The sequence below is a fragment of the Podarcis melisellensis genome, assembly GCF_964234715.1.
Source record: "Podarcis melisellensis genome assembly, chromosome: 17".
In the NCBI taxonomy this organism is placed as follows: Eukaryota; Metazoa; Chordata; class Lepidosauria; order Squamata; family Lacertidae; genus Podarcis; species Podarcis melisellensis.
This window is the reverse complement of record NC_138534.1, coordinates 16,625,138-16,640,537: the sequence shown is the minus strand read 5'-3', so window position 1 is coordinate 16,640,537 and position 15,400 is coordinate 16,625,138. Positions and strand designations below refer to the sequence as shown.

The 15,400-nt window shown below is 44.1% G+C and overlaps 1 protein-coding gene across 3 annotated transcripts in view; it reads left to right on the top strand.

Moving 5' to 3' along the window:
• Window positions 1–2,231: 2,231 nt before the first annotated feature.
• CCDC171 (coiled-coil domain containing 171) overlaps window positions 2,232–15,400 on the top strand; it is a 217,647-nt gene continuing 204,478 nt past the window's right edge. The window contains exons 1-5 of one of the 3 annotated variants that reach the window (XM_081893784.1): window positions 2,232–2,355; window positions 6,896–7,022; window positions 8,288–8,462; window positions 10,770–10,960; window positions 14,492–14,623. In XM_081893784.1, coding sequence (XP_081749910.1) covers window positions 2,306–2,355; window positions 6,896–7,022; window positions 8,288–8,462; window positions 10,770–10,960; window positions 14,492–14,623 — 675 coding nt within the window. In that variant the 5' untranslated portion in view covers window positions 2,232–2,305. Of the gene's footprint in view, window positions 2,356–6,892; window positions 7,023–8,287; window positions 8,463–10,769; window positions 10,961–14,491; window positions 14,624–15,400 lie in introns of all 3 variants that reach the window. The other 2 variants (XM_081893783.1, XM_081893785.1) reach the window with 2 other exon arrangements.

Genomic DNA, 15,400 nt, shown 5'->3' with positions numbered 1-15,400 from the left:
CCAGCTGGGCATGATGGGAGTTGTAGTTCTCCCCCCCCAAAAAAACCTGCCAGAGACCCAGGTTTGGAAAACCTTGGGGCTAAAAGGTAAGAGCAAAGTTGTTCTCCTGCCCCAAGGAGCAATGATTGTACAAGCAGCAGGACAGGAGAAACTGAGTAGCTGTTAGGACTGCTGGCTTGTCCTGGCACAAGTTCTGCAGCAGGTGGAGGTTCTCCAGGTGCAGTTTTTCCTTGCATTGAGATGTGGCGATGGGGAAAGAGGCGCTCGCTGAACATCTCTCTGCCTTGCAGCTGGTATAAGCCGAAAAAGGGATTTTGTGTTACAATGCTAGTTAATAAGTGTGAGCCAAGCTTATCTCATAGGTGTACTGTCACCTGTCTCACAAGCATTTGGGAAACTTATTTCAAAAGGTACATTTCCCTGCTGCCTAGGAAACATAACACTTCTGTTATTGCAAATATGTGGTTCATGCAACACCTTAATGTTAACTAGCAAGGATTTCAGATGGTCCTTCGTGTAGTTTGGTCTTGCACTGATTTAGCTTCTCTTAGCAGGAGATTAGATTGCTGTGATTGTAAATAGTAATTTGTTTATTTTTAAACCACACACATACTTGCCTGCTTGACAGAAACTTGTAACCCCTCTGTCTATGAAGGGAGCACCACTGATTTCAAAGGAACAAAGCAAGCAAAAGGAGGAGATATTTCCTTGATCTTCTGTAGTTGTGCAGAAGTTGCATTTTTTTCTTATAGATAGATAGATAGATAGATAGATAGATTCTTTATTGTCATTACACAAGTGCAACATTGCACAAGTGCAACGAAATTGGATGCCATCCCTTAAAAACAACAAAAGCAAAACAACAACAACAACCAAACAAACCACATTCCAGCCACACCCACACCCATCAAACTCCCAGGTCACACTATCGAGTTACAGCATTCAAAAAGGCCACAGCTCTTGGATAGAAACTATTTTTCAGTCTATTTGTCCTTGACTTGATGTTTCTATATCTCCTGCCAGAAGGCAGTAGTGCAAACAGACTGTATCCCGGGTGAGATGAATCCTGCAGGATGTTGTTTGCTTTCCTAAGACAACGGGAACCGTACAGTTCTTCCAAAGATGGGAGAGGATGACCAATAATCCTTTGGGCTGTGGTTATGACCTTCTGGAGCACCTTCCTCTCCCTAGCTGTACAACTGGAGAACCAAGCACAAATACAGTATGTGAGAATGCTCTCTATGGAGCCTCGGTAGAAGGACACCAGCAGTCTCTCACTCAGATTGTTCTTCTTTAAAAGTCTGAGGAAATAAATTCTCTGCTGGGCCTTCTTCACCAGAGCAGTGGTATTTGCGCTCCAAGTCATGCCCTGATCGATAGTCACTCCCAAAAACCTGAATTCTGCCACCCTCTCCACCCGTTCCCCGTTGATATACAAGGGCTGAATGTCCGCCTTTTTTTCCCTGTAATCCACCACCTATTCCTTGGTCTTGGCCGTATTAAGAGCCAGATTGTTCTCTCCACACCAAACACAGAGCCGCTCCACCTCGTCCCGATAGGCGGACTCATCCCCTCCTGAAATGAGCCCCACCACCGTAGTGTCATCAGCAAACTTGATGATTTTGTTGCTGGAATAGATGGCTGTACAGTCATACGTATAGAGAGTATAGAGCAGGGGACTCAACACACAACCCTGTGGTGAGCCGGTGTTAAGGCTAAGGGCTGTGGACATATGTGACCCTACTCTAACCCTCTGAGAACGTTCTGACAAAAAATCCAAAACCCAGAGACAGGTGGAGTTGGAGAGTCCAATCGCCTCTAGCTTGGACACCAGTCTATGGGGGAGGATAGTGTTAAAAGCAGAGCTAAAATCCACAAACAGCAGCCTCACATTATCCCTGCATGGTAAGCCGCATCTACCCAAATCCACTTGTTTACAAGTGCTGCATTTAGATGCAACCTGTGCCCAAGGCTGTGAAAAGGATCTAGGTGCCCTAGTTGAATCTAAGCTAGGAGTGCAATGTGATTACTAAAAAAGCTCATGTTATCTTAAACTGTATTCATGAGAAGGATTCATTCTGCTCTGTTTGTGTTGGTTGAGCCATATCTGGAGTACTGCTCCTAGTTTTGGGTGCCACATTTCAAGGAGAACACTCATTGAGAAGCGCATGCCATTAAAATATCCCTTTAAATGTCTTTATCATTTAGGGTTTCTTCAAGATGTGTGGGAGCAAAGCTTTTCTGTTGCAACAAAGAATGACTTTTACATTAATTGTCCACAATATGTAGAATAAGTGGCTGGAAAATGGAAGCCATGAATCCTCAGATTGATTCTCTGGTTCCTGAAAAGAAATGGTGAGTTTCATTCCTTTAATTAAAACACAATCCAATGATGCAAGTTTCCGTTGTGTGAGTGGATGGCAATTTCTACTACCTGACAGTTCAGAAAACAAACCCCTGTGTAGTTTTTTGTAACAACTTTGATCACAGTAACTGTTTCTTCAGCATAGCTTTCTGTTGTTTAGCTTTCAAACGTTTTCACAATAACCTTCCAAGCAAACACATTGTTCTATAAGTTGACTGACCTTTTCTACTGTGTTATATCTTTATGTGTTACAAAAAGTTTCTCTCTTAGTTATTTTATCATTTTTCTTCCGCTGTTTATATCATGAATCCTGCCCATGATTGCATTTGCCCATTGTATATTCTTTTAATAGTCCACAAAAGGCCTCTGTTCTTCTATGAAAAGTTCATCATTCTGATCTCTTAGTTTCGCTGTCAGCTTTGCCGTTTCTGCCTAGTCCATTACTTTCAAAAGCCACTCTTCCTTCGTTGAAACTTTCCCTTCTTTCCATTTCTGTTCATATAATATTCTAGCTGCTGTTGTCACATACGGAAATAGTTTAGTCATTTTCTTTGGAACCTTTGTCCCTATTATGCCTATAAGAAAAGCTTCTGGTCTTCGGGGAATAGCCCATTTAAACATTTTCTTCATTTCATTATCTATCATTTCCCAAAAGCCTTTAGCTTTTTGTACGTGTCCACTACGTATGGAAGAATGATCCATCTACCTGCTTACTTTTCCAGCATTTACTTGACGCATTCTTTATTTGGTGTTAAATGCCACCAGGACATCATTTTAGGATAGTTTTCTCTTTAACATATAACATACAGTAAATTTCACATCCTTTTTGCATAACTCCTCCCAAGAAACATCAACCTGGAATTCTCAAACAGAAACAGTTGTTGTTAACAATTACTGCTCCTGTGTTTCCAGAGGTGATGGGGTTGTATATAGTGTCTAAGCTGCTTTTTACGTTTTCTGTGATGTGTTTCCCTAGCCTTTCTACCTGGGCTGAGCCTACATGGGTCAGAGCCGCTATTCTGCTGATAGAGGCAGCGGTGGCATAGCTCCAGTTATAAGAACCCAAGAAGGACCTGTTGGATCAGGCCAAGGGCCCACCCAGTTCAGCATCCTGTTCTCCCAGTGGCCAGCTAGGTGACCGTGGGCAGCCTGCAAGTTGGACAGGAGTGCAACAGCACTTTTCCCACCTGCTATTCCCAGCAATTGGTATTCAGAGGCATGATGAGACGTGGGTGGCGCTGTGGTCTAAACCACTGAGCCTCTTGGGCTTGCCAGTGGGAAGGTTGGTGGTTCAAATCCCCATGACAGAGTGAGCTCCCGTTGCTCTGTCCCAGCTCCTGCCAACCTAGCAGTTCGAAAGCACACCAGCGCAAGTAGATAAATAGGTACCACCGCGACGGGAAGGTAAACAGTGTTTCCATGTGCTCTGGCACTCGTCACGGTGTCCCATTGCGCTGGAAGCAGTTTAGTCCTGCTGGCTACATGACCCAGAAAAGCTTTCTGTGGACAAACACTGGCTCCCTCGGCCTGAAGCGAGATGAGTGCCACAACCCCACAATCGCCTTTGACTGGACTTAACCATCCAGCGTTCTTTTACCTTTTTTATCTATTCAGAGGCCAACTGGCATTCTGTGAATGTATTGTTGTTAATTATCTATCATTGCTCTGCCATATACATTGCATAATTTCTTTCTAAATACTGATTTAACTGGGCTTCTGTTTTTCGGCTCCCCTTGCTTTGAGTGTTGCTCCCATAGAAAACCCCAGTAAGATCAGGGTGCAGTTATATTATTTTTCTAAACCCCCTGTTTTTACTCAAAATGCTAAATGCATGTCTGTGAGGTAAGAGTCCTACCTGGCTTCTAACAAGTTGTGTTTTCCATGCCCGAAATAGAACATTAAATTAATTGCGTGCATTTGTATTGCAGTAACACTAATATTGCCATAATTAAACCGCCAGCTGTGTTCATCTGTTGCAAACCTGTTTCCTCTTGACACAGTTCAAACCAATCAGCTTCCCTTTCTGCTTCTCGTTAATTGGAAAGATGGCTTGAATCATATATTGCCAGCTGTGGCTGCTCACACACCATTCCCACTAAGGTTTGATACAAAGCAAGCCATTTTGAAGGACCCAGCAACCTGGTTGCTTGCCACAGTACATTCACCCTATTACTATTGCTTTTAATGTATGACCCTCCCCTGCAGAGCTAGAAACTCAGATATATACGCTAGGCAGCAAATGGCTCCTTAAACCAGGGTTGCAGCCACCAGAGCAGAATGCCTAGTTGCCATTTTTGGGCCAGATGGCTCAAAGGTCATATTTTTAATACGACTTTTGGGTTCCTGAAATTCATTCTGATTGTGTAGATGAAATATAACCAGGGCCGGATTTAGGTTTGATGAGGCCCTAAGCTACTGAAGGTAATGGGGCCTTTTATATGTGATATTTTAGAGAGCAGGCTAGCAGGCTGTTACTTACATCCTAGGAGCCTACACAACGCAAAACACTGTTGCTGTATGAAGGTTTTATTTTATTTGTTTTTTATCTTATATTTTGGAAATGTACATCAAGGGTTTTTTTCCCTTTAATTTTTTTGGGCCCCCCCCAAGAGAGTGGGGCCCTAAGCTATAGCTTGTTTAGCTTATATATCAATCTGGCACTGAATATAACAGATTTTTACAAGGTAAAGGACCCCTGGATGGTTAAGTCCAGTCAAAGGCGACTATGGAGTTGTGGCACACATCTCGCTTTCAGGCCGAGGGAGCCGGCGTTTGTCCACAGACAGCTTTCCGGGTCATGTGGCCAACAAGATAAACAGCTTCTGGCACAATGGGATACTGTGACGGAAACCAGAGCGCATGGAAACCCCATTTACCTTCCCACCAGAGTGGTACCTTTTTATCTACTTGCGCTGGTGTGCTTTCAAACTGCTAGGTTGGCAGGAGCTGGGACAGAGCAACAGGAGCTCACCCCGTTCGAATTGGAACCGCTGACCTTCTGATCAGCAAGCCCAAGAGGCTCAGTGGTTTAAACAACAGCTCCACCCACTTCCCTTATTACTACAGGATGTGTTGCTAGTGTGTGACAACACTCAAGGTCCTAGGATCCCCAGGCACACACCTCCAGGTGGTGGCGGCATCAGCCGCCATCTTGGTGCCCAGGCATCTTCACTTGGTCACAAGTGAAATGCTCCTGGCACCTGGTGAATTTCGAACACAATGTGGGCATAACTTCAAAGATCCCCTACAGTGGCATTTCTGTATGAATTTTCTGTTGTCTGGAAGCTCCAGCTATGAGCTCCCTCTTGATTCCTCCGCAATTGCTAAAGGGTAGCCATGCTAAGCTCAGTTCATTGCTAAAGCCTCCCAGTGACCACAGATTAATCAGCTCTATCAAATGTTAACCATGCTCTGGTTAAACAAAAATGGCTCAGTGCTGTTCGTAAGGAAAAGAAGAACTGGGTTTCCATGTTTCTTTGAAATGTCGTTGAATTGCTGTCTCATCACCAAATACTGTACTTCAGAAATGCACCAGTCAGTGTTGATACAGCTAAAAGTGATTGTCGGCATTCACCTTTCTCTAGCTAAACAGAGAGGAACTCTGGGTGGGATTCAGCTGATGAGACCCCCCCCCCGGAAGATTGGTTTGATTTTATATGTTGTGGTCTTGTTTGTGAACCACCCTGAGACCTCTGTGTATAAATTGGTGGTGTATAAATTGAATAAATAAGAATAATAATAATTCTGCTGGCATAGCGGTTCTTCCTACTTCTCTTTGCCCTGGGTCTCTCCCCCCCCCCAGTTGGCATTTTCTTTGGGGGGGGGGTTCCAGTAGAACCCTATAACAGCCGGGAGGAGGAGGGGGGACTGTTCCATATAATCATTAATTTGATTTGAATGTATTTTAAAATGAAATGATTTTAGAATGCTGTGTTACTTTTATTGTTGTTAGCCGCTCTGAGCCCGGCTTCGGATGGGGAGGGTGTGATATAAATAAAATATTATTATTATTAGCCAAAATGCTTGCCGTAAGAGAACAATTGCCTTACCATGACATTGAATTCCTTCCTATTGGGCATGAACAAAATTTATTACCAATTTATTACAAATTGTCAGCTTTCACATACAAAGTATATTTACAAAATGTAGATCGTTATTTTAACAGAAAATCTGGACTTTGAAGCAGAAATGTAGAAGCAGAGACATTTTTAATGTTCTCACCCAACTGTGAAAGACTTTGGGTTTTTCTGGCCACGATATGAAAACTTTTGTTTTCATACTAGGAGACAAACTGTGACAGCAGCAAATAGCACTGCAGATACAGTATCCTGAACTATTTTTGAAGCTTGAAATAAACATGATAGAATGTTATTTGTGATTGGGTTTTGGTGCAGTTTCAGGAATAGCCAGGTCTCTGGCCTATTTCAATGAGCCAGATGTGTTTAGAGTTGCAGCCTTGATCATTTAAAGTTCAAAGCAGATCTGAGTGCAAGATCGCTGTCAATTAAAATCTCTGCATTTTGGAAGCAGGCAGGCTGGAAAGACATTTCCACGCAATCGTAGCGAGCCGGAGATGGAAACGAAGGAGGACCTGAGAAGAAAACTCCATCAAGCCAAGAAAGAGAAACTGGATATAACTGCTAAACATAATGCAGAAGTAAGTACTTCTTGATCATGCAAAATCTTTGTGTATACAATGGCCTCATCTTGTCTTGTGGCCTGGCATATGTTGGTGTGGTCCTAGGTTCTACCTGTCTTACATCAACATTTAGAAGTGCTTCTTAAGATACGGGAATTCAAATGCTGCTTTGTTTTATGACGAAATGAATGAAATTATTGACTTTATAACATGAAAGTCCAGTTCTAGTGGAGAAGTAGCTCAGTAATTTGCATTTTGTACAGTATGACACCTGGTGTTCATTGGAGAGTGATCAGTCCCTCAGGAGGGACTGTGAAAGGAGGGAGTTTATATTGTCACTCAAAATTTTATTTGCCTTTGTCCTTTCCCACTAACTCAGCTTCTTTCTTAGCAAGGAAAAGTCACATGTATCTACTTCTCATTTCTTAGGTGCATTCTGCATAGGGAGAAAACATTATTTTAATTTGATTTTGATTGATCAAATACCACCACAGCTTCCCTGTGTGTATTCTGTCCCAGCTGAGGGACAATGTTCTGCCCTTGCAATAAAAGCCAAACTAGTCTAAAAAATTAAGAAGGACCGAAATAAAAAGCAAAAAAGGCAAGAGAGAAAAAAGGAAAAGAAAATAGATATAAAAGCCCACTATCACAATTATATCTTATCCTTTCTCCATATACAGAAAAGTAGACCCTCCCAGCTCTGGGAGATCCTTTCTTCCTTGTCTTCCACCTCACTGTGTATGTCCTCATCAAGATAGAGGACTTTGAAAAGTCAAAAATCTAAAAAAAAAAAAAAAAAAATCTCATTATTAAGACCGGAATTATCCATTTCCAGTCCAGTTCAGTGAATTCATTCCAATGAGATTCCATCCGATCTTAATATTAAAGTTCTGCCTTCCACGTTTTCCACTTCTTTCTCACATTGGTCATCAGCTGCCTAGAAGCTATTGTAAAATAGTTTCCAAATTCAGTGGTACCTTGGGCTACGCTTCAGGTTACATACGCTTCAGGTTACAGACTCCACTAACCCAGAAATATTACCTCGGGTTAAGAACTTTGCTTCAGGATGAGAACAGAAATTGTGCTCCGGCGGCACCGTGGCATCAGGAGGCCCCATTAGCTAAAGTGGTGCTTCAGGTTAAGAACAGTTTCAGGTTAAGTATGGACCTCCGGAACGAATTAAGTACTTAACCTGAGGTACCACTGTATGACTTTAGCCATTTGCTTCTTGAAATATTGTACCCGTTATCAATGGTGGTTACCTAGGGCCATTCCTTTTGCAGCTATCCAACTACGAAAGCCAGATTGCCAAGTTGCGAGCCGAGGTAGAGAAAGGCGAGGCTGTTCGGCAAAGCCTGGAGTATGAGCTGGCTTGTGCAAGGAAAGAAGTTGGTATAGAACGGTATTCCTCAGAAGGCAAGTTGTGTGAAGCCGACATGCAAATAGAACAGCTTCAAGGTAAGATTTGCGTCATCCTACTCAAAAATGAACGGTCCTAAAAAAACAGGCTTTGTCGTCTAAACTGATACGCTGCCTTGATTCCACTGACTGCACCTTTCTTTACCTTCTGCAAACCCAACGTAAATAAAATGATGAACATTCTCAATTTCTTTCTTTCACTGCTCACCATTTTTCTGTTCCTATGCGATCAATTTAGATTCTTTGCTATCCTAGTCTTTTAAAAAAAGTTGTAGCCCCCTTTCCCCAAAACGTAAGCGTTATTGAAATTCATCTATCCTGCATCTTTAATTATGGGATTAAAATTCCGTTCACATTCATAGTTCAGAAGCTGCGAAAATGCCACCAATAAACTCTTTAGATTCAAATCTGACACGTGATCTGCTTTGCTTTGTATACAAACACCAAATCACACCCATCACTGCATTCTAAAAAGCATGCCTTTTAGAATGGATTTTCTTTTTAAAATGACTTTCCTTTTGAGTCACCTTGTCATATTTTGAACAAAAACTTTCTTTGGGGAAATATACAAGTGAAAGGCTTTCTTTTCCACTGGCTATTGAATAAACCCAAATCATCATTCAGTTTCTGAATTAGAAGCCATTGGTACTGAATCCAGACTATCTGGCTTCTTCGTTTTCTCCTGGGTAGTGGTTTAATTAATGCTTTTTCTCTCTGGTTGCTTAGAGATTTCTTTCTTTCTTTTTTTCTTCTTTCTTTCTTTCTTTCTTTCTTTCTTTGATTGCTTTGCTATAATTTCTGCTCTGTGATATGTTCAGACATGCTGTCTGAAAGGTTCGCATGTGGACTTCTTTTTTCTTTGTTTTTCTCAGAAAGGTGTTTGGGTTGTGACATTTGATTTAGTGTTTTCCCTCTCGATTTACATCTTATTTCCCCCCCCGCAAAAGCTCCTTTTCTTTGCCTATTTTTAAATGACTGGAACTGTCGTTCTAGTCTTTGTGGTCCGAAATTGTGTTCATCCACACGCTTGCAATTGCAGTACCCCGTGGCAACAGTAGAATCTCTGTGCCTGAAAGGAATCATAATTACAGGTTTCAGCGGATCACAGTCACTTGAAAATTTACTACCTTGGACAAAACGTCACCTTTTTTTATTGCCAGCTTCTGCTTTGTCTTCAGATTAAAGGATTTGTTTATTTCCCATCTGGTCTTCAAAGTCTGAGACACCAAGAATCTGTCTGAGTTACAACTGATGTAGCTTTCTCTAGCCTGGGATCGTCTAGATCAGCAGTTCTCAACCTGTGGGTCCCCAGATGTTGTTGGACTACAACTCCCATCATCCCTGAGCTCTGGCCTTGCTAGCTAGGGATGATGGGAGTTGTAGTCTAACAACATCTGGGGACCCACAGATTGAGAACCGCTTATCTAGATGATGTTAGACACTGGCTCCCATCAGTGCCAGCTGGCATGGCCAGAAATTATTGAAATTGTAGTTCAGTGACTTCTGGAGGATACTGTGGGAATGTTCAGGGAGGCAGGAGAGGATATATTGTTTATTAATATCCTTCCCAACTTGCGCTAGCAGTTGTATAACTTAGCAGAGTTTTACATTCCCCTTTTTAACGCACAGCAGGTAACTTGTTGCAGGCTTGTTTAAGCCTCTCAGTATTAGGTTCCTGGTAAAGGTAAAGGACCCCTGACCGTTAAGTACAGTCATGGACAACTCTGAGGTTGTGTTCATCTCGCTTTATTAGCCTAGGGAGCCGGCGTACAGCTTCCAGGTCATGTGGCCAGCATGACTAAGCTGCTTCTGGCGAACCAGAGCAGCGAACGAAAACACCGTTTACCTTCCCGCCGGAGTGGTACCTATTTATCTACTTGCACTTTGACGTGCTTTTGAACTCCCTCTTAAAATAATAAACACCCCACAGTCTTGTGTAAAGTATATAAAATAAGTTTACTCACATCATCAGTTCACTGTTGGATCCCTGAAGGCAGACTTAGTTACAAAGTATATCCATATACTGGATAATCCCAGTGTCCTCTGTTGACTGGAAGCCAACAGAGCAACTCTAGCTAAAAAGCTGCTTTGACAACGGAGGAGGACAAAGAGAGGAAGTCAAAGAGAGAGGGTGTGCTGCGTGCCTTGTCCTTTTGTTACCTGGGCAGGTAAGGTCACACCCACCTTTAGTCACATGCAAAGGAAGTACCATATTTTTCCATGTATAAGACTAGGTTTATTAACAAAACAAAACAAAAAAGGTTTAAAACTTTTGCTGGTTTTAATTATGTTTCAGCAGTGCTTTTAAGTTGAACTAGCCCACAGCCTTGTTTCTCTTCCCATTAGCAACAATCAGAGCTTTGCAGCACAAGTTGAATGAGACAGAGAGAACCTATCGCATAGCTAAACATCAGTGGGACGAAGACCAGCAACGACTCATCAACGACATCTCTGAAAAAGAACTCATCATTGATACTTGCAACAGTGAATATGAATTCCTTTTGAAGGAGAAGGCTAAACTGGACAGTATTTTGAAGGTATGCATTTATTCACACTGTGAGTATTGGGACCCACCTCTACATAGCTCCATCCTTATTTCAGACATCAGGATATATCGGTATCTCGCAGTGTTTAGCTGGTGATATATTCTCAATGTTGAAAACCAGATATCGCTCTGCCCTAATTGGGAGAATCTGGAACAATGTACTGTCTTCTTCTTATCAACCTGTGTTTCTTCCAAAGAGCATAGGGTGGCATTTATGCCCTTCCCTTTCCTTTTAACTCTGTGTGGTAGGTTTTTCTGATGACGACTTGTTAAACTTCCCCCATCCCATGTACATGAAAAATTGAACAGGTATACAGAAAGTTGGCATAGCAAAACATGTCAATCCAAACTTACCAGTGCTGGGAACATTCCTTTCCTGATTTAAGGTATGTAGTAGCTTCTTGCTGCAGATCTTGAATCATGGAAGGGACCCCATCTAGTCCAACCATCTAGTCCAACCTCTGCAATGCAGGAATCTCAACAGCCATTCCCCAATCCAGTTTGAAAGCATACCAGACCCTGATTAGCTTTGCAAATGTGCTAGACGTTTTATAGCCAAATCGCTAGGAGGGTCTAGAATCTCTTATCTTTGTACTATGTCACAAAAACATAACGGGTGGAATTCAGTGTTGTGTAAATCAAACATTCTTCCTGTGCAAGCCCATCAGTCTGCCAGACAGAATGATTCCCCTTCCCTCTTCCCCTGGCACACTATTCTGGGGGGTTCTTCCAGCCTCCCCAAGCCTATTTGGGGGGCTGGGGGGGGGAGCCCTGTTGCACAAGTTAGAACTCTTTGTACAGGGCTTCTACTGATGCCGATCAATGGGTGAATCCTGCCCAGTTCCTCTAAAAATGTTTGTGCCTAGTGGGAGCCTTGTTGAAATCAAGGTTCAGTGGCTCTAAGGCAGGGGTCAGCAACATGCGACCCATGGGCTGGATGCGGCCTACAAAGGCTGTTTTACCGGCCGATGAGCTGCCCCCAAACCGAGCCGCCTGCTCGGCGAGTCCTTGGCGCACTGCTCTAAACCGGCGCAGCACGAGGACTCACCGAGCGGGCCGGAAATTGCTTCTGCGCACATGCAGATACTGAAAATAATGTCTGCGCATGTCCAGACGCCGGAAATCGCTTCTGGGCATGCACAATTTTCAGCACCTGGGCATGCGCAGAAGCAATTTCCGGTGCCGCGGACATGCACAGACGAGCTGTGCCAGTCTGGCCCACGGACGATCTCCGTGGGATTGATCCAGCCCATGGCTGGCAAACCTTGCCGACCCCTGTTCTAAGGATTTATTCTCCAGCTCAAAAGCTGTTTAACGTTAAGGAACATTCTGCAAGCTGCCACATAACAGCATATACGGTGTTTTACCAAAGCTGCAAGGTGCAGCTTGCTAGTCATGCAGTTAGTTGACTGCATTTCAATAATGTAATTTTCTCAGAGCAGAAACATTCTGCCTCTTCATATTGATTCTTCTTCTGCTGCTGCTTTTATACAAGTTTACTAGAACAAAGCATAAGGCTTTGACCACAGCGGAAGGCAAGCAAGCGGTTCTGCCCCATAGCTGGTTGTAGAAGGGAAAGCACCTACCTGCTATTGGTATGGGCTGTTGATCAGGGGTTGGAAAACTAAGGTCTGCGGGTTGGATCAGGCCCAATTGCCCTCTGGATCCGGCCCACAGACGGTCCTAGAATTGCCACTTGGATCAACGTGATTGTGCTGGTCCAGGGGGGAGGTTACTGTGGGGCGAGGTCCAGGACCTGAGTTGAGGGTCGGCAGACAGTCCTCCACGGGCAAAGCGGGGTCCACAGCGAGAAGCCGGGCAAGGACAGGAACTCTGGGGGAACAGGACTGGATGCTGGCCGAAACAGCTCTTCAACGACATTGCTCCTGCAACCTGGGACCGGGCTGACTGGCCTTTATTTTCTCTGAGGCCAGGGGCGGTCCCGGCCCCCAGGAGACCTGCCTCTCCTGCCTTAAGGCAAGCAGTCCTCCTGAGAGAAACCAGTTCCCTCCGCCTCTCTGCCCTGAGCCTCTGCAGTTCAGGAGAGGCTGAAGGGTTACTGGACCCAGGGGGAGACTCACCTGTAGGCACTGAGTCCTCAACCACCTCTGGAGCCAGAGTGGATTCACCTGGTGCCTGCTCCTGAGGATCCGGCACAGGTGCAAGCGCTTCAGAATCAAGCCCCTGCCCCAGCTCAGCCGGCCCTGGAGGCGGGAACTCCTGTGCAGGCTGGGATTCCTCCGGTTCAGCCTCTGAATTGGATTCCCAGGCCATCACAGTGATCATTCAGGCTGCACCATTTTTTTTTTTGCAGTGTTTTTCGGGCACCATTTATCTCTCCCCCCCCCCACACACTGTGGCGGCGCCTCCTCCCTCCCTCCTCCTGGCTTCTTCCCACCCTGCGGAGGAAGGGAGCTGGGCTTTGATTGGTGCCAGCAGCCAGCCAATCCGAAGCCTCGCCGCCTGTGCACTGAGGTGCGGCCAAGACTCGTCACCCATCTGCCAGCATCTCCGTCCATGGCTGCACTGTGGGCATCATGGCGGGTGTGTTGCAGGGCTTCAGCTGGAGCTTGGCATGCCTGCTGGCCCGACACCTGGTGCCCGGTAAAGCTGGCTAGAAAGGAGAGGCGCTGCCACCTCCGCCGGCTCCCAACCGCAGGCAGAGCGGCGGAGGAAGCAGGAAACCAGGGGGACGGGTGGGGCTGGGGAAGAGAGAGAAGGCCCCCTCTGCTATGTGTGTGTGTGCGCAGTCTGGCCCGTCACAAGATCTGAGGGGCGGTGAACCGGCCCCCTCCTAAAAAAGTTTGCTGACCCCTGCTCTTGATCCTAGCATTTATGTGGGAACTTAGGGCACTGACATGTTGAGGGCTGCAAAGGCCATAAACCATGCCTGGGAGGATTTGAAAGGATAAGTGACAAGCCTTGGACTTGCAAACCTTCTCCTCCGCTATTCCCTCCAACGAGGGAAGAAGAGAAGAGTCTTAAATTTCTAGTTAATAGCCAGCCATAGTTCCTTGCCTCATCTGAATACAATAAACTATGGTTTGCTCCAACGGGAGTTTGCCTGCAAATCAGGACCTGAAAGCCAGGTCATACTGTCATTTGAGATTCCGGTTTGCAGGCAAGGATGTTTTGAGTAAACCATTATTTGTAGTATTTAGTTACAATAGCTTTCTGCTTACTAGAAGTGGAAGTTAATTTTCTTCTCTCCTCCAAGAAAGAGGAAGAAGAGCTGCTGAGCTAGACAATTCTCTGTTGCTCTCTCCCAGTCTTCCAAGCCGTGGTTTGAAGGCTCCACGGCATGTGACTAACATATTTGATGCAAAGACTCATGCAGCCTGCTGAATTTGTAGTGAGTGAAGGAACATAGTCTTGTGGGAATGGCCTCTCTCTGTTAATAACATTAGAGAATTGGAATCAAATGCATGTGTCCTTATTTCTAACTGCTATTATTAGTTTTAGGGTTGTGATGCATGGTACCTATGTTTTAATTAAATAAAAGTTAAACTTTATCCATACAAAGGAGACTTTGGAGCACCACCAGAAGCAGAGGAGCATAATAGAGGCAGAGATCAGGGAGGAGGCAGCAAAGGAATTTAGGTCTCAGGCGGATCGGTGGAAAGCAGAAAGAAATGAACTCCAGTTTCTGTTGCAGGTATTCCTGGTCATGTTCAGCAATGCTACTTTTAGCCGTACTAATGTCTATATGTGATGAACTAAACCTAGCATGCATTTACAGTGGCACCTTGGTTGCCAAACTTAATCCGTTTCGGAAGTCCGTTCCAAAACCAAAGCGTTCCAAAACCAAGGCGCGCTTTCCTATAGAAAGGAATGCAAAATGGATTGATCTGTTCCAGACTTTTAAAAACAACCCCTAAAACAGCAATTTAACGTGAATTTTACTGTCTAACAAGACCATTGATCCATAAAATGAAAGCAATAATGTACTGTACTATAAAATAAATAAAACAGTATTCTAGATGATTAATTTTTTTTAAAAAAAATCTTACCTGCACCGATGATAGTAATTGTTTGGATGGTTTTTTTTATCCATTTCCACAGTCACACAATCAATCAATAGCTGAACTGGGATCCACACAGCCACAAAAACAAATTAACTGAAAAAACCTCAATACAAAAAATGCAAAATAAATAGCAAAACAAAAGCACCAAATATGAGCTCCAAAAATCACCTTGGAACACTGCAGTCGGAAACGGAAGGCTTGAATTACAATGGGGGGTGGTGCAAATTGGCAGCGCAACAGGAAACACAAGAGAACTCAAAACAGTCGGCCTCAAAAGAAAAGTTCGAAAACCGGAACACCTACTTCCAATTTTGCAGTGTTCGGGTTTAGAGTTGTTTGTGAACTAAGCTGTTCAAAAACCGAGGTACCACTGTAATTCTTTAAGCGCACTGGATAACATACTTTAA